At 37.3% G+C, this 24741-nt stretch overlaps 1 protein-coding gene across 7 annotated transcripts in view; it reads right to left on the reverse strand.

The window, feature by feature from the left end:
- NUP62CL (nucleoporin 62 C-terminal like) overlaps positions 1-24741 on the reverse strand; it is a 101955-nt gene that overhangs the window by 28952 nt on the left and 48262 nt on the right. For 6 of the 7 annotated variants that reach the window (XR_009734946.1, XM_061409367.1, XM_061409369.1 and 3 more), the window contains 7 exons: positions 23167-23270; positions 21529-21627; positions 16664-16820; positions 14627-14810; positions 14320-14369; positions 14049-14180; positions 10724-10835 (listed from right to left, as the gene is read on the reverse strand). Coding sequence is in view for 6 of the 7 variants with exons in the window: in XM_061409367.1 (XP_061265351.1) it covers positions 10724-10835; positions 14049-14180; positions 14320-14369; positions 14627-14810; positions 16664-16820; positions 21529-21627; positions 23167-23224 (792 nt within the window). In the remaining variant the exon portion in view is untranslated. The remainder of the gene's footprint in view (positions 1-10723; positions 10836-14048; positions 14181-14319; positions 14370-14626; positions 14811-16663; positions 16821-21528; positions 21628-23166; positions 23271-24741) is intronic. The other variant, XM_061409368.1, reaches the window with a different exon arrangement.

Genomic DNA, 24741 nt, shown 5'->3' on the forward strand with positions numbered 1-24741 from the left:
CAAAGAGTTGGACACGATTGAGTGACTTTCACATCAAAGTCTTACCTTTTAACTCAGTATACTCTACTTCTAGAAATCTGTCCAGAAGAAATAATGAGATCTAAACATACACCAGGTTAATTTCATAATGGTAAAATTTTGCAACAATATCTCCATCAATAAAAAATAATTGAATATATTATGGTAAAGTCATCTCTAATGAAATATTATACAGTTATTATAACCATATTTTCAAAGAATGGTTAAAATTTGGGGAAAATACCATGAAAGAATATTAAATGAAGACAGAATCCAAAACTTTATATAGATGTGTTTCCAATACCATTTAAAAGAAAATAAGTATTTTTACCTGTATAGCAAAAATACTTGAAAGAAATATACTAATGTATTAGCAGAATACTGGTAACACAGGGGATTTAATTTTCTTTACAGATTCTCATATTTTCTAAGCTTAACACATTGAATAAGCATATGTATTTATTTTGTAACAAAAATACTAATCCTTTTAAAAATGTTAGAATAATTTTGACAAATAGACAAATATACTGGCAAAGTCCAGGATAATATGGAAAAACAAGGAGAAACGAAAATGTTACCACACTTAAGTGGTATGTAATAAAAATAACAGATTTAGTGTATATTAATATAACAAACAGAAATAAGATTTGTAGTAGGAACAATGAAATTTTATAAAAATCTATGGCTGAATATCATATACCATAATATAAACTTGTTTGATAAAAATTCCAGAAAGTAAGTGGTCTTTCCTATGTCCCCCTGAAAATGGTAAAAATAAACAAGTAAATCCCATCACTGTGAATATTGTTGAACATACTTGCTATTTTTCTACCCTAGTGTATTGGCCTACAGTAATAAGGCTTTGTTGATCTGGTTATAATTAATTATCTACAAGAATTTTATTGTTCAGCAAATGTTTTCTCTGCTTCCTGTCCAATGATTTATGCTATCTGAGAAAAGAGATGAATTGTTGCTGATTTCTTGCTACTTTTGTCCTGCTATCAAGAAGCAATTATCCTTGCATTCACTCATCTTAAACATCTCAATCACTCTTGCCAGGAAAAACAGAAATGCAAGACTCAAATCATTTACTCCCTACTACTAAAACAAAATAAAACAATCCAAGGCTTCGTAGAGATAAAGAATAAGGATAGGATTACAGTTTCCTTTCACGTACTCTGTTTAGAACACTTATCTTACATTAATTCAAGATAGAGACAAGACATCAGCTCTGCCTTATGTCTAAATCTATATGTACTTATTTATGCATCAAAGTTCTATGACAAAACAATCTTGAATTTTGGAATCACAATGGTGATCTAATCTTTCACTAAAAAGAAGGTCTATAATGTTAACTCTTGCAGGAAGATGGTAGCATGTGTAAACTCAGACTAATTTATATTTGTTTTTGTTCAATTTTAGATTCACTTGAAGTAGAGAATAGCAAATTTTTATAGTTGGAGGAAAATTCAAGATCATTTAGTCCACCCTTGACATTCTACAAAAGGGTCCAAGACTTAGATTAAGTGACTTAAATAAAATTCTAGTATTTTCTCAACTATACCATGCTGTCTCCTTCTAATTAAAAAAGCTAGTAAAATGTTATATAAACAACTGTCTGGGGGGGGGGGGCGGTCCTAAGATGGTGGAGGAACAGGATGGGGAGACCACTTTTTCACCCACAAATTCATCAAAAGAACATTTGAACACTGAGAAAATTCCACAAAACAACTTCTGAATGCTGGCAGAGGACATCAGGCACCCAGAAAAGCAGCCCATTGCCTTCGAAAGGAGGTAGGAAAAAATATAAAAGATAAAAAGGGAGACAAAAGAGGTAGGGATGGAACTCCATCCCGGGAAGGGAGTCTTAAAAAGAGAGAAGTTTCCAAACACCAGGAAACACTCTCACTGCCGAGTCTGTGGTGAGCCTTGGAACCACAGAGGGCAACACAACTGAGAGGAAAAATAAATAAATAATTAAACCCCACAGATTACGTGCCCAACAGTAACTCCCCCAGTGGAGAAGCAGCGCAGATGCCTGCACCCGCCACTAGCAAGTGGGGGCTGGGCAGGGAGGCGAGGGCTGCATTGCTTAGCGTAAGGACCGGGCCTGAATGCCCCGAGGGCAATCTGAGGGAACTAACTTGGGCTAGCAAACCAGACTGTGGGATAGCTACCACATGAAAAGACCTAACCTAAGACACCACCAGACCCGGTCACAGAACAAAGGACTGACTAGAGCTACGAGAAAAGCCATAACCTAAGACACCGTCAGGCCTGCTCACACAACAAAGGACTGAGCAGAGCTAGCCGCCTGCAGACCGGCCTATCCCCCTCTGGTGACAGGCAGGCGAGGGCAGCAGAGCCGGAAGGGGGCAACTGAGGCCCCAGAGAGGCATTATCTACCAAACTGCAAGCAGGCTTCATTGCTAACTAAGACTTCTTGGAATTCTGGACGGTCAACATCCGCCTGAGAAGGTGTGCCAGTTGTACACCCAGAAAACTGAGCGGCAGGGACAGGGGAGGTGATAAGTCACAGTGACCGTGCTCAGCAAACACCTGGTCACCTGAGCTGCTTGGATCTGGGAAGGGCACAAAACGCAGGCCCTACTGAGTTTGCCCCTCTGAGGACCACCCGAGTACCTGAACCTGAGCAGCTTAGACCTGGGAAGTGCATACAACCCAGGGCCGGCCTCGGACAGTTCCCGGCAGAGCAACCTAGAGCCTAAGCAGTGTAGACAGGGAAAGCATACACGCCTTGAGTGGGGGAAAACCCAGTGTGGCCAAGACACTGCAAGCATGCACCAGTGTTATTTGTTTGCAGCGTCCCTCCCTCCCCACAGCATGACTGAACAAGTGAGCCTAAAAAAGTGTCCACCACTGCTCCCTTGTGTCAGGGTAGAAATTAGATACTGAAGAGACCAGCAAACAGAAGAAGCTAAAACAGAGGGACCCTCCTTGGAAGTGACAGGTGCAATAGATTAAAATCCTGTAGATAGTACCAACTACATAGGAAGGGGCCTATAGATCTTGAGAAATATAAGCCAGATCAAGGAACTATCTGAAAATGAACTGACCCCACACTGTCCACAACACCAGAAAAAGTCCTACATATATTTTTACTATTTTTCCTATCATTCTTTAATTTTTATTTTTTTAAATTTTTTAATTTTAAGTCCTCTATTACTCCTTTAATTTTCATTTTTATAACCTACTGTTACTTTGCAAAAAAAAGAGACCCTATTTTTTAAAGCAATCTTCATATATATATATTATAGTTCTTGTGACTTTATTATTTTTTTTGTTGTTAATATTGTATTTTTGAAAATCCAACTTCTACTCTAGACTTTTAATCTTGGCTTTTTGGTATTTCGGATCAATTTTGTACCTTTAAGAACCCAATCTTCAGTACCCATTTTTACTTGGGAGTGAGATTACTGGCTTGAATGCTCTCTCCCCCTTTGGACTCTCCTTTTTCTCCACCAGGTCGCCTCTATCTCCTCCCTCCCTCTTCTCTTCTCTACCCAACTCTGTGAATCTCTTTGTGTGTTACAGATGGTAGAGAACACTTAGGGAACTTATTACTGGCTGGATCTGTCTCTCTCCTTTTGATTCCCCCTTTATCCTCCTGGCCACCTCTGTCTCCTTCCTCCCTCTTCTCTTCTCTGTGTAACTCTGTGAACATCTCTGAGTGGTCCAGACTGTGGAGTGCACATAAGGAAGTGATTACTGGCTACCTTGCTCTCTCCTCTTTTGATTTCACCTCATCTCATCCTGGTCATCTCTATCTCCCTCCTCCCTCTTCTCTTCTCCATGTAACCCTGTGAACCTCTCTGTGTGTCCCTCACTGTGGAGAAACTTTTCATCTTTAACCTAGACGTTTTATCAATGGTGCTGTATAGATGGAGAAGTCTTGAGGCTACTGTAAAAATAAGACTGAAAACCAGAAGCAGGAGGCTTAAATCCAAATCCTGAGAACACCAGAGAACTCCTGATTCCAGGCAACATTAATCGACAGGAGCTCATCAAACGCCTCCATACCTACACTGAAACCAAGCACCACTCAAGGGCCAACAAGTTCCAGAACAAGACTTACCACACAAATTCTCCAGCAACACAGGAACACAGCCTTGAGCTTCAATATACAGGCTGCCCAAAGTCACTCCAAACCCACTGACATCTCATAACTCATTACTGGACACGTCATTTCACTCCAGAGAGAAGAAATCCAGCTCCATCCACCAGAACACTGACACAAGCTTCCCTAACCAGGAAACCTTGACAAGCCACCCATACAAACCCACCCAGAGCAAGGAAATTCCACAATAAAGAACTCCACAAACTTCCAGAATACAGAAAGGCCACCCCAAACTCAGCAATATAAGTAAGATGAAGAGACAGAGGAATACCCAGCAGGTAAAGGAAAAGGATAAATGCCCACCAAACCAAACAAAAGAGGAAGAAATAGGGAATCTACCTAATAAAGAATTCCAAATAACAATAGTGAAAATGATCCAAAATCTTGAAACCAAAATGGAATCACAGATAAATAGCCTAGAGACAAGGATTGAGAAGATGCAAGAAAAGTTTAACAAGGACATAGAAGAAATAAAAAAGAGTCAATATATAATGAATAATGCAATAAATGAGATAAAAAACACTCTGGAGGCAACAAATAGTAGAATAATGGAGGCAGAAGAGAGGATTAGTGAAGTAGAAGATAGAATGTTAGAAATAAATGAATCAGAGAAGAAAAAAGAAAAACAAATGAAAAGAAATGAGGACAATCTCAGAGACCTCTGGGACAATGTTAAATGCCCCAACATTCGAATCATAGGAGTCCCAGAAGAAGAAGACAAAAAGAAAGACCATGAGAAAATACTTGAGGAGATAATAGTAGAAAAATTCCTTAAAATGGGGAAGGAAATTATTACCCAAGTCCAAGAAACCCAGAGAGTCCCAAACAGGATAAATCCAAGGCAAAACACCCCAAGACACATATTAATCAAATTAACAAAGATCAAACACAAAGAACAAATATTAAAAGCAGCAAGGGAAAAACAACAAATAACACAAGGGGATTCCCAAAAGGACAACAGCTAATCTTTCAATAGAAACTCTTCAAGCCAGAAGGGAATGGCAAGATATACTTAAAGTGATGAAAGAAAATAACCTATAGCCCAGATTACTGTACCCATTAAGGATCTCATTCAAATATGAAGGAGAAATCAAAAGCTTTACAGACAAGCAAAAGCTGAGAGAATTCAGCACCACCAAACCAGCTCTCCACCAAATGCTAAAGGATCTCCTCTAGACAGGAAACACAGAAAGGGTGTATAAACTCGAACCCATTAAGTAAATGGCAATGGGATCATACTTATCAATAATTACCTTAAACATAAATGGGTTGAATGCCCCAACCAAAAGACAAAGACTGGCTGAATAGATACAAAACCAAGACAGCAAAAGAGACACAGATGTATAGAACAGTCTTTTGGACTCTGTGGGAGAGGGAGAGGGTGGGATGATTTGGGAGAATGGCATTGAAACATGTATAATATCATATAAGAAAGGAATCGCCAGTCCAGGTTTGATGCAGGATACAGGATGCTTGAGGCTGGTGCACTGGGATGACCCAGGACTGGGAACACGTGTACACCCATGGTGGATTCATGTTGATGTATGGAAAAACGAATACAATATTGTAAAGTAATTAGCCTCTAATTAAAATAAATAAATTTAAATTAAAAAACCCCCCAAGACCCCTATATATGTTGTCTACAAGACACCCACCTCAAAACAAGGGACATATACAGACTGAAAGTGAAGGTCTGGAAAAAGATATTCCATGCAAATAGAGACCAAAAGAGAGCAGGAGTTTCAATACTCATATCAGATAAAATAGACTTTAAAACAAAGGCTGTGAAAAGAGACAAAGAAGGACACTACAAAATGATCGAAGGATCAATCCAAGAAGAAGATAGAACAATTATAAATATATATGCACCCAACATAGAAGCACCGCAATATGTAAGGCAAATGCTAACAAGTATGAAAGGGGAAATGAACAATAATACAATATTAGTGGGAGACTTTAATACTTCACTCACACCTATGGATAAATCAACTAAACAGAAAATTAACAAGGAAACACAAACTAAATGACACAATAGACCAGTTAGACCTAATTGATAGCTATAGGACATTTCATCCCAAAACAATGAATTTCACCTTTTTCTCAAGCGCACCCGGAACCTTCTCCAGGACAGATCAGATTCTGGGCCGTAAATCTAGCCTTGGTAAATTCAAAAAAACTGAAATCATTCCAAGCATCTTTTCTGACCACAATGCAGTAAGATTAGATCTCAATTACAGGAGAAAAACTGTTAAAAAATGCCAACATATGGAGGCTGAACAACGCACTGCTGAATAACCAACAAATCACAGAAGAAATCAAAAAAGAAATCAAATTATGCATAGAAACGAATGAAAATGAAAACACACAACCCAAAACCTGTGGGACACTGTAAAAGCAGTGCTAAGGGGAAGGTTCATAGCAATACAGGCATACCTCAAGAACCAAGAAAAAAGTCAAATAAATAACCTAACTCTACACCTAAAGCAACTAGAAAAAGAAGAAATGAAGAACCCCAGGGTTAGTAGAAGGAAAGAAATCTTAAAAATTAGGGCAGAAATAAATGCAAAAGAAACAAAAGCGAGCATAGCAAAAATCAACAGAGCCAAAAGCTGGTTCTTTGAGAGGATAAATAAAATTGACAAACCATTAGCCAGACTCATCAAGAAACAAAGGGAGAAAAATCAAATCAATAACATTAGAAATGAAAATGGAGAGATCACAACAGACAACATGGAAATACAAAGGATCATAAGAGACTACTATCAGCAATTATATGCCAATAAAACGGACAACTTGGAAGAAATGGACAAATTCTTAGAAAAGTACAGCTTTCCAAAACTGAACCAGGAAGAAATAGAAAATATTAACAAACCCATTACAAGCACGGAAATTGAAACTGTAATCGGAAATCTTCCAGCAAACAAAAGCCCAGGTCCAGATGGCTTTGCGGCTGAATTACACCAAAAATTTAGAGAGGAGCTAACACCTATCCTACTCAAACTCTTCCAGAAAATTGCAGAGGAAGGTAAACTTTCAAACTCATTCTATGAGGCCACCATCACCCTAATACCAAAACCAGACAAAGATGCCAGAAAGAGAGATAACTACAGGCCAATAACACTGATGAACATAGATGCAAAAATACTTAATAAAATTATTGCAAACAGAGTCCAACAACATATGAAAAATATCATACATCATGACGAAGTGGGCTTTATCCCAGGGATGCAAGGATTCTTCAATATCCGCAAATCAATCACTGTAATACACCACATTAACAAATTGAAAAATAAAAGCCATATGAGTATCTCAATAGATGCAGAGAAAGCCTTTGACAAAATTCAACATCCATTTATGATAAAATCTCTCCAGAAAGCAGGAATAGAAGGAACATACTTCAACATATTTAAAAGCCATATATGACAAACCCACAACAAACATTATACTCAATGGTGAAAAATTGAAAGCATTTCCCCTAAAGTCAGGAACAAGACAAGGGTGCCCACTCTCACCACTTCTATTCAACATAGTTTTGGAAGTTTTGGCCACAGCAATCAGAGCTGAAAAAGAAATAAAAGGAATCCATATTGGAAAAGAAGAAGTAAAAACTCTCACTGTTCGGAGATGACATGATCTTCTATATAGAAAACCCTAAAGACTCCACCAGAAAATTACTAGAGGTAATCAATGAATTTAGTAAAGTTGCAGGATATAAAATCAACACACAGAAGTCCCTTGCATTCCTATACATTAATAGTGAGAAAATAAAGAAATTAAGGAAACAGTTCCATTCACCATTGCAACGAAAAGAATAAAATACTTACGAATATGTCTACCTAAAGAAACTAAAGACCTATATATAGAAAACTATAAAACACTGGTGAAAGAAATCAAAGAGGACACTAATAGATGGAGAAATATACCATGTTCATGTATTGGAAGAATCAATATAGTGAAAATGAGTATACTACCCTAAGCAATCTATAGATTCAATGCTGCTGCTGCTGCGAAGTCACTTCAGTCGTGTCTGACACTGTGCTATAGATTCAGTGCAATCCCTATCAAGCTACCAATGGTATTTTTCATAGAGCTAGAACAAACAATTTCACAATTTGTATGGAAATACAAAAAACCTTGAATAGCCAAAGCAATCTTGAGAAAGAAGAATGGAACTGGAGGAATCAACCTGCCTGACTTCAGGCTCTACTACAAGGCCACGGTCATCAAGACAGTATGGTACTGGCACAAAGACAGAAATATAGATCAATGGAACAAAATAGAAAGCCCAGAGATAAATCCACGCACCTATGGACACTTTATCTTTGACAAAGGAGTCAAGAATAAACAATGGAGAAAAGACAATCTCTTTAACAAGTGGTGCTGGGAAAACTGGTCAACCACTTGTAAAAGAATGAAACTAGAACACTTTCTAACACCATACACAAAAATAAACTCAAAATGGATTAAAGATCTAAATGTAAGACCAAAAACTATAAAACTCCTAGAGGAGAACATAGGCAAAACATTCTCTGACATACATCACAGCAGGATCCTCTATGACCCATCTCCCAGAATATTGGAAATAAAAGCAAAAATAAACAAATGGGACCTAATTAAACTTCAAAGCTTCTCCACAACAAAGGAAACTATAAGCAAGGTGAAAAGACAGCCTTCAGAATGGGAGAAAATAATAGCAAATGAAGCAACTGACAAACAGCTAATCTCAAAAATATACAAGCAACTCCTGCAGCTCAATTCCAGAAAAATAAACGACCCAATCAAAAAATGGGCCACAGAACTAAACAGACATTTCTCCAAAGAAGACATACAGATGGCTAACAAACATATGAAAAGGTGCTCAATACCACTCATTATCAGAGAAATGCAAATAAAATGCAAATGCAAATCAAAACCACAAACCATTTCACGCCAGTCAGAATGGCTGCGATCCAAAAGTCTACAAGCAATAAATGCTGGAGAGGGTGTGGAGAAAAGGGAACCCTCTTACACTGTTGGTGGGAATGCAAACTAGTACAGCCACTATGGAGAACAGTGTGGAGAGTCCTTAAAAAACTGGAAATAGAACTGCCTTATGACCCAGAAATCCCACTTCTGGGCATACACACCAAGGAAACCAGAATTGAAGGAGACATGTGTACCCCAATGTTCATCACAGTGCTGTTTATAATAGCCAGGACATGGAAGCAACCTAGATGTCCATCAGCAGATGAATGGATAAGAAAGCTGTAGTACATAGACACAATGGAGTATTACTCAGCCATTAAAAAGAATACATTTGAATCAGTTCTAATGAGGTGGATGAAACTGGAGCCTATTATACAGAGTGAAGTAAGCCAGAAAGAAAAACACCAATACAGTATACTAACACATATATATGGAATTTAGAAAGATGGTAACGATAACCCTGTATGCGACAGCAAAAGAGACACAGATATATAGAACAGTCTTATGGACTCTGTGGGAGAGGGCGAGGGTGGGATGATTTCGGAGAATGGCATTGAAACATGTATAATATCATATGTGAAATGAATCGCCAGTCCAGGTTTGATGCATGATACAGGATGCTCGAGGCTGGTGCACTGGGATGACCCAGAGGGATGGTTTGGGGAGGGAGGTGGGAGGGAGGTTCAGAATGGGGAACATGTGTACACCCGTGGTGGATTCATGTTGATGTATGGCAAAACAAATACAATATTGTAAAGTAATTAGCCTCCAATTAAAATAAATAAATTTGTATTCAAAAAAAGAAAGTACAGCCTGAGCTCCCACAACAGGAGACTTCTCTTACCATTACTGTCATGGGGTGGGAGTGGGGAAAAGGGCTCCATGTAGCTACTAAGACAATAGGGAAAGGCAGAGGAAATAAGTTCTTTAATTAGAGTATAGATAAAGGAAAATAAATCAATCTTTTCTTACCACCAAATTAATTTAAAACATCTCAACTCTCTAACTGGAGCCTCGGCTGTATTTTCTCATGTTATAATAAATTTACATTATGAGTTAACTAGGATTCCACAAGGTAGGTGGAAACCTAATAACTATACTTAAAATTTCTATGGAAAAATATACTGTAAGTCTTGAGTAGTTGACTTTTTGAACTTTTGAAATATAAGCTAATTATAAATTAAGGATTGCCTGGATATACCTACAAGACTCAGAACATGTGTATGTATATATACACACATATACTCACAATTATATCAACATGTAGATGAATATTTAAAAGGGCAAATAAACTAGCTAATGAGTAAGTGAATAGAAAAATTAGAATAGAGACATACTTATTGGAAGAACAGAAAGAAAACCCTGAAAATTTTGGGAGACCATTAATTTTTTTACCCTCCTGGAAATAATCACAAAAAACTCAAAACCTTTTTGTGCTCCTGAATATTTCCTGCTCCACTAACTACACCCAAAACTTCACACCTCTGGAGGCATGTAAGGAACACTATAGAGGACAGGAGAAGGTGACTAGGTAAAGGAACAACAGAATGCTAATTTCATACTAAATTTTGGTTGTCTAAATAGATAAAGCAGTTAACACACCAGGTCAGTAGAGTCAGCAGGACTTTCAAATATATTCAGGTACTCAATGATGTCCTTGAGATCTTGGGTCATTTGTTTCATCTGAGCATCTACATTTTCTGCAAACTTGTAACTGAAAAGGAAGGTAAAATAAAGGGATTAACAAAAAAATGTTTTCTCCACTATGCACTGTTACTGACATACAAAGAATGATACTGCCAATTGAATTTGCCCTCGTTCCCCTATCTTCTCACTGTGTCTCCGTTACGACTAACAGCACATTTTTATGAATGTAACATTCACGACTATATTCTAAAAAGACTACATAGATGAAGGCTTTTATGCACTTTGCCATTTTTACAGTCACCCATTACCTCACCTATTAGATATCAGAATAAATCCATAGGTTACTTAGTTATATGAGAAGTTATTTTGGTATTTAGTGATTTTAAGAAATGCTGAGATGTCTGCAACAATTTTGAATACATAAATTTTCAAAGTAAAATCTCATACAAATACATACCATCATCCAAGAAAAGATATTTTAAGAAATGAGACTCATAACAATCAAAGTCAGAAAAATCTGTTGAGTTCACAACAAGTCGATTATTTGGCTAAATTCTCAAGATTTCCATCCCAAGTATTTGTGTGTGTACACACACACAGTTAACCTAGTCAATGAATATGTTTATGAGAATTAAAGTGAGCAAAGGATTTTTCAATGTCTATCAGTTCAGTTTGGTTCAGTTCAGTTGCTCAGTCATATCCGACTCTTTGCAACCCCATAGACTGCAGCACACCAGGCCTCCCTGTCCATCACCAACTCCTGGAGTTTACCCAAACTCATGTCCATCGAGTCGGTGATGCCATCCAATCATCTCGTCCTCTGTCGTCCCCTTCTCTTCCCACCTTCAATCTTTCCCAGCATCAGGGTCTTTTCAAATGAGTCAGTACTTCCCATCGAGTGGCCAAAGTACTGGAGTTTCAGCTTCAGCATCAGTCCTTCCAATGAATATTCAGGACTGATTTCCTTTAGGATGGAATGGTTGGATCTCCTTGCAGTCCAAGGGACTCCCAAGAGTCTTCTCCAACACCATGGTTCAAAAGCATCAATTCTTCAGCACTCAGCTTTCCTTATAGTCTATCTCTCACATCCATACATGACTACTGGAAAAACCCTAGTCTTGACTAGACGGACCTTTGTCTATAAAGACTAAATAATTCAATTAAATTTATTTGTAACTACTGCCTTTCTGTCCCAAACTACTTATAGATAATTGGCTGCCTAGATTGTTGAAGATTCTAGTAAAGATTCCAATGCAATATAAATCTGACTACCTAAAAGCAATCAGAAAGAATATGCAGATCAGGAAGCAACAGTTAGAACTGGACATGGAACAACAGACTGGTTCCAAATAGGAAAAGGAGTACGTCAAGGCTGTATATTGTCACCCTGCTTATTTAACTTCTATGCAGAGTACATCATGAGAAACGGTGGGCTGGATGAAGCACAAGCTGGAATCAAGATTGCCAGGAGAAATATCAATAACCTCAGATATGCAGATGACACCACCCTGATGGCAGAAAGTGAAGAGGAACTAAAAAGCCTCTTGATGAAAGTGAAAGAGGAGAGTGAAAAAGTTGGCTTAAAGCTCAACATTCAGAAAACGAAGATCATGGCATCTGGTCCCATCACTTCATGGCAAATAGATGGGGAAACAGTGCCGGACTTTATTTTTTTGGGCTCCAAAGTCACTGCAAATGGTGACTGCAGCCATGAAATTAAAAGACACTTACTTATTGGAACAAAGTTATAACCAACCTAGATAGCATATTAAAAAGCAGAGACATCACTTTGCCAACAAAGGTCCATCTAGTCCAGGCTATGGTTTTTCAAGTAGGCATGCATGGATGTGAGAGTTGGATTGTGAAGAAAGCTGAGCACCAAATAATTGATGCTTTTGAACTGTGGTGTTGGAGAAGACTCTTGAGAGTCCCTTGGACTGCAAGGAGATCCAACCAGTCCATTCTAAAGGAGATCAGTCCTGGGTATTCATTGGAAGGACTGATGCTGAAGCTCAAACTCCAATACTTTGGCCACCTCATGCAAAGAGTTGACTCATTGGAAAAGACCCTGATTCTGGCAGGGATTGGGGGCAGGAGGAGAAGGGGACGACAGAGGATGAGATGGCTGGAGGGTATCACTGACTCGATGGACATGAGTTTGAGTGAACTCCGGGAGTTGGTGATAGACAGGGAGGCCTGGCGTGCTATGATTCATGGGGTCACAAAGAGTTGGACACGACTGAGCGACTGAACTGAATTGAAGTGAGTGTTTCTTCAACCTACAGGTAGGATCACATGGCTGAAAATGTAACTCTGTTTCCAAGAAAATGATAGAATGCATAGGATAATCAGTGAAATGAAAAGATTCACAAAGGCTGAAATACAATAGAAGAAACAGAGAGCTAGAGTTCATACAGATTAGCTGTACTTACCACATTTAATACATCTACAAAAAGTTAACTTGCAAGGTTTTAAAAAATAAGCTCAGTCTTAATTCACTAATAAGCCATTCATAAAATCAATCAGATTTAGTTTACATAGCACATTCATACATGTTCTTCTAATAACATTTTATAATTTGGCCTTATTACCAAATCTCAGTTCTAAAGAAATAAAGTTACTGTGGGAATATTGGCAATATATTGACCAAAGGTAAAGACCAAATCACACACAAATAAAATATATTCAGGTAAAGACCAAATCACACACAAATAAAATATATTCAGGTAAAGACCAAATCACACACAAATAAAATATATTCAGGTAAAGACCAAATCACACACAAATAAAATATATTCAATCTAAGACATCGACAAAACCATTCAATGTTTAAAAGCCACACAGTCTGCACCTATATTAACAAATTTCCTTTAAAATAAGAAATGGACTTATCACTGAAGCAATCGCATCAACATTAGGTTTAAAAGAGTCAGTATAAATAGGAGGTCATAAATATTCTGTAATATCATGATACCACACACATAAAATTTGTATTTCTAATTTAAGAACAAACTTGACAAATATAAAAACTTAACAGTGGTCATGTCTAATCCTGAGATTAATAACAGTTTACAAAATGCTAAAAAACAAAACTGCCAGAATGACTACTTCACTTTCAAGCATCCTGAAAATATAAACAGCAATCAAATAAGTTGATAAATGGCAACTACCAGAACTTGCACTTTTCTCCCAATTTTTATTCCCTGCCTTCAAAGTCATTTTTATCTTTGTTTAGTAGCTAAGACCTGCCCTATTCCTCAATCTTTATTTAGTTACTTACGTCTTCTCATGCTCATCTATATACTGTGGATAAACAGACCCACTATGGTCCTTTAGAGACTCCTCCAAAGGGATAAAGAGATCTTCCAGTTCCCTCTGCTGTGATAGGATAAAATCCAATTCTTGTTCCAGCCTGGAAAAAAAAGTCAATAGAAAGGCTGATGAAAGGAATTTTGAGTGACACAATAAATGTCAGTAAACCATAACAAGGAAAAACAACCAGACAAAGACATAGTCTTTAATCTTCCAACCTAGGGAAGCTAAGGTTCTACCTTTTCTGATGCAGTTTCACTTTTTCTACTTCTCCATGTAAAGCAGTTATCTATAAAGGAAAATAAGAATATAATAGTATAAATATTTGAATTTATATTGTAACTGTAAGGCAATATTTATTTTGTAATATACACTTCAAGTATGAAAGAGTTCCTAATTCAGGGCACTTATTACCTAAGGAAAATATTTTTAAGTTTATCACTAATATTGAAAAGAAAAATTAACCATGAAACATGGGTCTATTTTGCTGTGTTCATCAGAAAATACTTATACAATGCAGGTAAATTAATGAGAACATCTTCTTACCTTCTCACCATTCTCCATCAATGTATAGTCCCAAGCATTGACCAGGGTGGCCTGGTGAAGAAAGTATTTCTCTTGATCCTCTAACTCAAGGTTCCATTTGTTTACCAGACCGTCCAGCTGACCATATGTCATCACAGGAGTTATGATTGCACTAAAAAGGATACAGTATGATTGGATGATCATACTTTCCAAAGTATGATCAGATTTTTAAAAGTATAACACAGAAGAACTTAGAGGAAAAAATATCACATTTTACAGACATTTCTCCAACCTGCTCCCTAACAAACCACCAAAACTGGTAAAGATTATTTCAAAAACAACCATTCAAAGTCTCTGGAAGTTATCCTAAGGAAATACAGCAAATGTAAAACGATAAATCTTTCAGAAAAAAATTAGGAGAAAATCTTTGGAATCTAGGCAAAGAGTTCTTAAACTTGACACTAAAAGCACATTCATTAAAGGAAAAAGTGATAAATCAGACCTTGTCAATTAAGTTTTGTTTGGTGAAACACTCTTTAATTACAGAGTTAGAAAAAACTGTTCATAAACCACATATCTGACAAAGGGCAGGTATCTAGAATACATAAAACTCTCAAAACTTAGTAAAAACAAAATTCAAGTAGAAATGGACAAAAGGTATGAACAGACACTTCATCAAAGAGGATATGCAGATGGGAAATAAACATATGAAAAGATGTCCAACATCATTAGTCATCAGGGGAATGCATATTAAAACTACTATGAGCTGGAGAAGACTCTTGAGAGTCCCTTGGACTGCAGAGATCAAACAAGTCAATCCTAAAGAAAATCAACCTTGAATATTCATTGGAAGGGCTGATACTGGAAGCTGAAGTTCCAATGCTTTGGCCATCTGATGCAGAGTTGAATACTGGAAAAGACCCTGATGCTGGTAAAGATTGAGGGTAGGAGAAGAAGGGGGCAACAGAGGATAAGATGGCTGGATAGCATCACCGACTCATTGGACATGAGTTTGAGCAAACTCTGGGAGAGACTGAAGGACAGGGAAACCTGGCAGGCTGCAGTCCATGGGGTGGCAAAGAGTCGGACACAACTGAGCAACTGAACAACAAAAATGAAAAAATAGTGACAATACCAAATCCTGGTGAGAATATGGACAAGCTGGATCTCTCACACATTGTTGTTGGAGAGGTAAAATGGCACAGCCACTCTGGAAAAAATTTATAGCAATTTCCTTAAAAACTAAACTTGCAACTGCCATACCACCCAGTAACTGTACAGATGGGCTGTACAGAGAAATGAGAGTTAGGTTCACCAAAAGTGTTAGTTGTTCAGTCAAGTCCGACTCTTTGTAACCCCATGGACCATAGCCCCAAAGGATCCTCTGTCCATGGAATTCTCCAGGCAAGAATACTGGAATGGGTAGTCATTCCTTTCTTCAGGGGATCTTCCCGACCCAGGGATTGAACCTGGGTCTCCTGCATTGCAGGAAGATTCTTTACCATCTGAGCTACCAGAGAAGCCCAGGTTCACCAAAATCCTGTACACAAATGTTCATAGCAGCTTTACTCATAATAGCCCCAAACTGGCATAAATTATAAGAATTCAGGCTCTAGAGCTTGACTGCCTGAATTTTAATCCTGGCTCAACCATTACCAAGTATATGACCAGAGGCAGATTATAAAATCTTAATGTGGTCTAGTTTCCTCATCTATAAAGTGAGAACAAAATAGTACCTAACTCATAAAGTTATTGTGAGGATTAAATGATATGATGTTTGTGTAAAGCACTGTCATATTGCTCAACATATAGTAATCACATAATAAATATTATCTATTATTCGCAACAGTAATAATTGTATTATAATGATATTCAGAAGACAAAAGTATCCTTTTAGTTGTTCAACTTCTAAGAAACAGAAAGCCTTTCTCTAACTGCTCCTTGACTCTGAGTCATTTACCTAACTTTCAAACACTATTCTAAAGATATACAAGCAAACTATGTCTTGTGTATGACAAACAAAATGAAACTGATACAAATTTTCAAATGAATACTTACTTAACAGTTGGAGTAAAAGGTATAGATGTAATGCTGACTGGAACAGTGTTATTAATCCCAATTGATGTCAGTGGTTTTAGGTTCAAGGTAAAGCTACTAGTGGCAGTAGTAGTGGTGGTGGTGGTAACAGTGGTGGTAGTGGTGGTTGATGCTATAGCTGGAAAATGAAGTGTATAATGTTAATAATAAGTAAGAAATTTTAAAACTCAGCACTTGATCATTCAGGATAAAAAAACCATAGAAGTGCTTTTTAATGTGAATTTGAATTCAAAGTTGTAATGGGTTTTAACTCAACATTGTTATAATATATGGCAGGCCAGTTACCTGGATTAAGCTTCCTGCTAAAAACTGAAAATCTTGGATAAATGTGTAGAAAAATAAAATTTATAACCTAACCAGACCTATAACCATTAAAGAAATTGAATCAATCCTCTAAACTCTTCCCATAAAGAAAACTCCGGACCCAGATAACCTCACTGGTTCATTCAGTTCAGTTCAGTCACTCAGTCGTGTCCGACTCTTTGCAACCCCATGAATCGCAGCACGCCAGGCCTCCCTGTCCATCACCAACTCCCGGAGTTCACTCAAACTCATGTCCATCGAGTCAGTGATGCCATCCAGCCATCTCATCCTCTGTAGTCAGTCCCCTTCTCCTCCTTCCCTCAATCCCTCCCAGCATCAGGGTCTTTTCCAACGAGTCAACTCTTTGCATGAGGTGGCCAAAGTATTGGAGTTTGAGCTTCAGCATCAGTCCTTCCAATGAATACCCAGGACTGATCTCCTTTAGAATGGACTGGTTGGATCTCCTTGCAGTCCAAGTGACTCCAAAGAGTCTTCTCCAACACCACAGTTCAAAAGCATCAATTCTTTGACACTCAGCTTTCTTCACAGTCCAACTCTCACATCCAACCTCACTGGTAAGTTCTGCTAAACTTTGAAGAAAAGAATAATTGCAATCTTACACAAAATCTCTGTACATCTCTAACCTTGCATACTTACTTGAATATATCTGTGTAATTAATCCTAGAAATGAAATTGCTAGACCAAAGGGTCAGCATGCTCTAAATTGTAATTATTTCTTTCCAAATTCCCCTGTCAAAAAAATATTGCCAATTTGTACTCCTATCAGTAGGGAAGACTGCTGCTTCTCTACACCATAGTTCATAATTGGCATACATCTTAGCCAGTATTATAGTTAAAAGCCCCACTGTTTTGTGCATTGTTTGTTAAGTGCTCATTGTGTAAGAAGGAACCAAAACTGACATAAAAGTTCAGAAAACTAAGAGAGAACTACAGGTAGAAGAGAAGTGGGCAATAAACATGGGGAAGGATAGAGTTACTAAAACTCTATCCTTTGATCCTAGATCACAAGGGTGGGCATCTACACTACTGGCAGCCTATGAAAGGGTCTGGCACAAAAAGCTCTAGCCAAACAGGGATAAAAGATGGGTCAAAATCTCAGTTTCAAAAATTTAGAACTGTGGAAAGAATCAGATGGCAGGTAAAAATATGGAAGTATTTCCAGAAATATGGAAAGCATCAGACTCTAAGCAGAAATTTGGAAATATTTCCAAACATGTAGAAAGAATCAGACAATAGACAGAGGGGAGCTGAAAGGACTGACAGAGGGAAAACGTGAAGTAAAATTAAAGAGTCATGAGCAAGTCAAAATTAAAAATAAGCTAAAATAGTATGGCAGAAAAAGGGGTAGAGAAACCAAAAAGAAGTTAAAAAAGATTTTAAAAAAGACAAAAGGAGAATGGCTAAATTATGTTTATGCAACATTAAATTCAGGAGGTCCCTAAAGCTGACTTTAAAACAACTTCTAAATTCTAATTTCCTTAAAGTTCATTGCCATGATAATACCTGTATTAGCTTTCCACAAGATTTCATTTCCCTTTTGGCCACAAGGATCCTTACAATAATTCTCCCATTCTTTGTGTTAGAAAGTGGAATGGGCAAGAGAAGATCATGCCCAAATACCAAAGATCTCTGGGGTCATCATCACTTAAAACACTGCAGAGATTACAGACTAGATCCCACATAGCATTCTTTACTGACACATGTCATCACCTTCTTCATCTAAGAATAAAAAACCTGATCTGAAAAGAATTCCTTCTTCAGAAATGCTGAAAATTAATGCCATTATCAAGACCCCCCCTTTACTGATTAATCATTCTAACATTGTATAATTACTACATTCAAGACAGAAAAACAGATAAACCATCAAGAAAAACACAAGTCTTTCTTGTAAAGGAGCTTATCTTCACCCAAAGAAGTTTTTTTATTTTTTTAAGTCAGCATTTCCTGACATGGACAGATGTCCAAAGATAATATATACTTAAGAAAATGGCAAATTCTAAGATTAAGTGTGTGTATCCCATTTTTTGAAAACAACAACAACAACAACAAACACATTTAATGTATGTTTGTATGTGTTTGGAAAAAAGGCTGTTAAGGAAAGAACCATACTGTTCCCTCTAGAGTGTGTGATATATGTATTTATGCATGTGTATATGGTTTCTGTAATATTTAGAAAAGCAACTACCATCACTACCACTAAACAAAGAAATTAACATAAATCAATGCCTCTCCAAAGATGCTGTGTGATACCTTCAGGAAAATTAATACCTGTCAGTCTAAACACAAAGGAATCAAGTCATAAAAAATAGTATGATTATTTTAAACTTTTTTATATAGTATTTTTTTATTCCTTATTTTTATGGTATTTTTAAAAGGTATAAATTAGCTCTGTCATAGTAGACAATATTAAAATGACAATAATATTTCAACTAATTCCAAAAGAAGCAATAGTTTTGAGAATAAAGGTTCTATCACAGTCTGATTTTACAAGTTACAGCTCTGGTCAAAACTAAATACGAGTCAACTCCATGTTATCTGTGTACTAAAAGGAAAGCACTGTTCTATAAATAATAGAAAATAATTACATAACAAATTTGGATTTACATTTAAATAAATCTCATTCTGATCATCTTAAAAATCAATACATAACAAAGTGAGTGCTCAATGTGCTATGCTCAGTGTGCTCAGTAGTGTCCAACTCTTTGACATCCCATGGACTGTATGTAATCCACCAGGCTCCCCTGTCCATGGTATCCTCCAGGCAAGAATACTGAAGTGGGTTGCCATTTCCTCCTCCAGGGGATCTTCCTGACCCAGGGATCGAACCACATCTCCTGCATCTCCTGCACTGGCAGGTGGATTCTTTACCACTGCACCACCTGGGAAGCCTAAAATAGTGAGACCATCCTTTAAAATACCCCACAATTCAATTTTCCTATCCTGTCTGATCAACAACTATGTACCTTATTCCATGCTAGGAATGGACAGCATTACTCACTTCTTAAGACTCACTTTAGATTCACTTTCTTAAGACTCATGCAAAAGATGAGACTGACAACAAACAAGCTTCTCTTAAAACTTGCTGATTATATCTAGGACAGAAAACAATCCCAAACAGTGATAGATTTACAGACCCAGATATCTGAGAGCTGCCCTACAGGGCTAATTTGTGAGATGAATCTGAGCAAGTAAATATACTTGGGGAGAAAGAAAGGTGAGTAGGGAAAAAAACAACTCTGGGCTGGGTGTACTGAGTTGAAACATATCTGATGGGAGGTGGGTTAACAACACAAGGCAATGGTAGATACATGGGCTTGTAGCAGTGGTGCCAGTATGCAGGAAGGAATTTGAAGACTTAGGTGGGGGTGAGGTACAGCAGAGTCATCAAAGAGCTTGCAAATTCATACTTCACTGACTCAACCCAGGACTGAAAGAATCAATTTTTTGTTCAGCATTTTATAAGGGAAACTATGTGTTACATTTTTTTTGTAAATACAATAACTTAAAAAGTTCTCAAGCCATACCCTTCATAATGGCCAGTTAGCCAAATACACAGTAGAAACTCAGTTAAGTGTTGGTCATGCAAAAGATGGTGTACATCTCCGTTTATGAATAATTACTTTAAACTTAAGAGGGGCTGACTTTTAGCTTATGACAGGTTTGAAGAAAGATTCATTTCAGCCCTAAGTAAACTTTTTAAAGTGAAAACAAACAACACTTCCCTAAAGTGGAGTCTAACTTAAATGATAGGTTTAAGTAGTAACTGACCTCTAACCACCCAGCTCACAATAGGTAACAGTCAATGGATAACTATAGGTAATAGGCAATGGATAACTAGGGGCTTCCTTGGTGACTCAGATGGTAAAGAACCTGCCTGCAATGCAGGAGACCTGTGTTTGATTCCTGGGTTGGGAAGATCCCCTGGAGAAGGGAATGGCTACCCATTTAAGTATTCCTGCCTGGAGAATTCCATGGACAGAGGAGCCTGGTGGGCTCCAGTCCATGGGGTTGCAAAGAGTAGGACACGACTGAACAACTAACACTTTCACTAATGGATAACTAAGTTTTCTTTAATTTACAACCTACCTAGTACCTAACTGGCAGAAATAAATTTAGGATACATCTACAGAAACTCTTGTAATTAACTTTAGGAGAGGATCAACACAGGTCAAATCTTAGATTAATTTTTAGAGACTAAAACTAGGAATCCCAATATATTGGGTCACTTTAAACAGTATGATCAATAATAAAAATGTTTAAGCTTCAAAGTTGACAAGAGTTTGATAGCAGCTCTGATTATAGTCATCTAAAAGAAGTAATATCATTGGTATCAACTATGTCCTTCCACGCTTCAACAATTCTCAACATTGATGTACCTTTTGGATACTCCGATGAGATGATCAAAACCAACTGAATCCTAGAAACTACGGAATACAACCTACTTACTGTTGTTACATTTCCAGTGAGCATCCAAATACATCCCAATAATCGTAAAATCTTACTAGATGCAACAGCAGCTGCTCCATATGCTCCAGAGAAACTTAATCCAAATCCCAAAGATGTATCACCAAACATTCCAGTGGAAGTTACTGGGGCATCAACTGCAGAGAACAACATAATACTACCTATTACCCTTTTAATCAAAAATAGTGAATGAAGAATTTATATAGAGTATTTTTCATCTGAGGAGTCCTTTAGTAACTTTGGCTAAACTTAAAAAAACTATAGTCAACCCATTTAAAAGAAAAGTGCAGAAAAGGTATAGATAGAGACAAAAAATAGATCAGTAGTTGTCTGGGGCTGAGAGATCTCATTGGGATGATACAAATGTTCTAAAACTGGATTATTGTGATTGTTATACAATTCAGTAAATTTATTAAAAATCACTGAAATATACACTTAAAATAATTTTATGACATGTAGATTATACCTCCTCATTAAAGTTAATTTTAAAAAACAATGTGGTCAAGATTTCTTTTCATTTTGTAGGCAAGGACATCAAGGACAGGAAAGAAAAAAAAAAAAAACCTATCAAAGGTCAAAAGTCAAGACTTTGAAAATGGAATTCATTCAATAATTCTAACTCCCAACCTCAGATAGGGTCATATTCACAACATCTATTATACTTGAGAAAGATATTATATATCAAGAGGTTTCCAGAATCTCAGTCATGTCTCAAGATTAAAATCATCCCTACTTGGAAGAAAATACAACTCAAGTGGCAACCTGCAATTTCAACCAATGTTCACCTATGCCAACTGCACAAGATGATGGGAATGGCAAGCCACCATTTTTCATGCTGAACTACGTATTAGCAATTCCTGGCAAGTTTTATTACCAGAAATGGTGACAATTTTGCTATAACAGAGCTTTGGGAGGACCATATTACTGCTAGGATTATAATAACAAAGTCTAATGGTTAATATCATGGCACTGTGCAGATGCCTCCAAAGCACCAGCAGTTTATGTGGACCTGTAAAAAATAATTACCTAAGATATATACAGAATTCAATATTCTCAACATTTGTTATTACTCTACTAATGGAAGATGTGTAGCAAAGAAGTTGGGTTATGAGATAATTAATGTCCCACTTCTCAGCTCAAAACATCCAGGTGTTCATCTTTAAGAGGAGAGAACAGGAGGCATCTCACAGTGTCATAAAAGTACAATACTACAGCTAGTCCTTTTGTCATGTAACACTTCTTATAGGTAAAATGTAAGGATCACAAACCTGGTCTATATAGAAGAATAAAATACAGCAAGGCTCCAACATTTGTTTCCCATTTTATCTGATTCACAAGGATAATAAGAGTTCTAACCTTCAAACATACTTGGCAAAACTCCCACTCTTCCTATTCCCATTAGCTTCAAGAAGTTGTTTCAAAACATTACAATGTTAATGAATTATATGCTTAAAATCATTACGTTAAGCTGTAATAATCATGTTAATATAAAATTCACAACAGAAGCCATGACAATTAGGTTCTTAAGCAAAGCTAGTACTGATATCAGCAATTACAGATGGGATCGAGCATAATGATAACTTATGAGGTGTCAGAGATCCATAGCTTATACTGGCAAATTGAGTTAAATGGCCTAATACGAAATAATAGTATTTTCTTTGCAACTAGTAACTTACATGAGGGCCCAGTAGCAGCAGTGCAGATAGAAGAATCTGAAAATGGGGTAAATAGCATGGTGTTTGAACTAGCAGTGGCAGCAAAAGTAGATGCTGGAGTAACCCTAAATTAAAGTAACAAGCAAAAAGAAAAAGTCAAAATCATTTTTTAACAAGTAACACAATTATAACAAACTTTACTTATATAGAGAAATAACAACAAAGCAAGGAAAATTAATAAGTATGACATAGTAAAAGTGAAGTCGCTCAGTCGTGTCCGACTCTTTGCGACCCCATGGACTGTAGCCTACCAGGCTCCTCTGTCCATGGGGTTTTCCAGGCAATAGTACTGGAGTGGATTGCCATTTCCTTCTCCAGGGGATCTTCCTGACCCAGGGATCGAACCCAGGTCTCCCACATTGTAGACAGACGCTTTACCGTCTGAGCCACCGGGAAAGTCCTGTCATGACATAGTAAAATTCTGATTTAAAAAATAGTTCATCAGTACTGCTTAGTATTGGCTTCCCAGGTGACTCAGTGGTAAAGAATCTGTCTGCCAGTGCAGAAGATGTGACTTCAGTCCCTGGGTCAGGAAGATCCCCAGAAGAAGGAAATTGCAACCCACTCCAGTATTCTTGCCTAGAGAATCCCACTGAGAGAAGCCTGGTGGGTTACAGTCCACGTGTGTGCTCAGTCACTCTGTTGTGTTCAACTCTTTGCAACCCCATGGATTGTAGCCCACCAGGCTCCTCTGTCCATGGGATTTCCCAGGCAAGAATACTTGGGCTTGGTGGCTCATATGGTAAAGAATCTGCCTGCAATGCATGAGACCTGGGTTGGATCCTTGGGTTGGGAAGATTGCCCTGGAGAAGGAAATGGCAACCCACTCAGTATTCTTGTTTAGAAAACCCCATGGACAGAGAAGCCTGGTGGCTACAGTCCATGGGGTCACAGAGTCAGACACAACTGAGCGACTAACACTTTCACTTTCAAACACAAAAGGTTACATACTGTATGATTCTATTTATATGAAATGTCCAGAAAAGGCAAATCCATAGACAGAAAGTATAATAATGGTTAGTTATCAGGAGCTGGGAGGAGAGAGTAATGAGGAGTGACTGCTGACGGTTACAGGGTTTCTTCTTGGGGTGATGAGAATGTTCTTGAATTACACAGTAGTGATAGTTACACACTCTGTGAATACATTAAAAAAAAACACTGAATTGTACATTTCAAAAGGGTGAATTTTAAAATATATGAATTATACCTTAATTATCTCATCATTTTAAAAATACATGATCATCTCAATAGAAGCAGAAAAAGCATTTGAGAAAATCCAACACTTTTTCATGATGAAAACACTCAACAAACTAGAAAAAGAAGGGAACTTCTTACACATGATTAAGGGTATTTATGAAAAACTTACAGCTAACATCAATCTTAATAGTGAAAGACTGAATACTTTTCCACTGCCACCAAAAACAAAACAAGGATGTCTGCTCTTACCACTTCAATAATACATAGAAAGTTTTTGCCATGACAATTAAGCAAGAAAACAAAGGCAACCAGATTGCAAAGAAGAAATAAAATTATCTC

Source organism: Bos javanicus, chromosome X (genome assembly GCF_032452875.1).
Source record: "Bos javanicus breed banteng chromosome X, ARS-OSU_banteng_1.0, whole genome shotgun sequence".
NCBI classification, from domain to species: domain Eukaryota; kingdom Metazoa; phylum Chordata; class Mammalia; order Artiodactyla; family Bovidae; genus Bos; species Bos javanicus.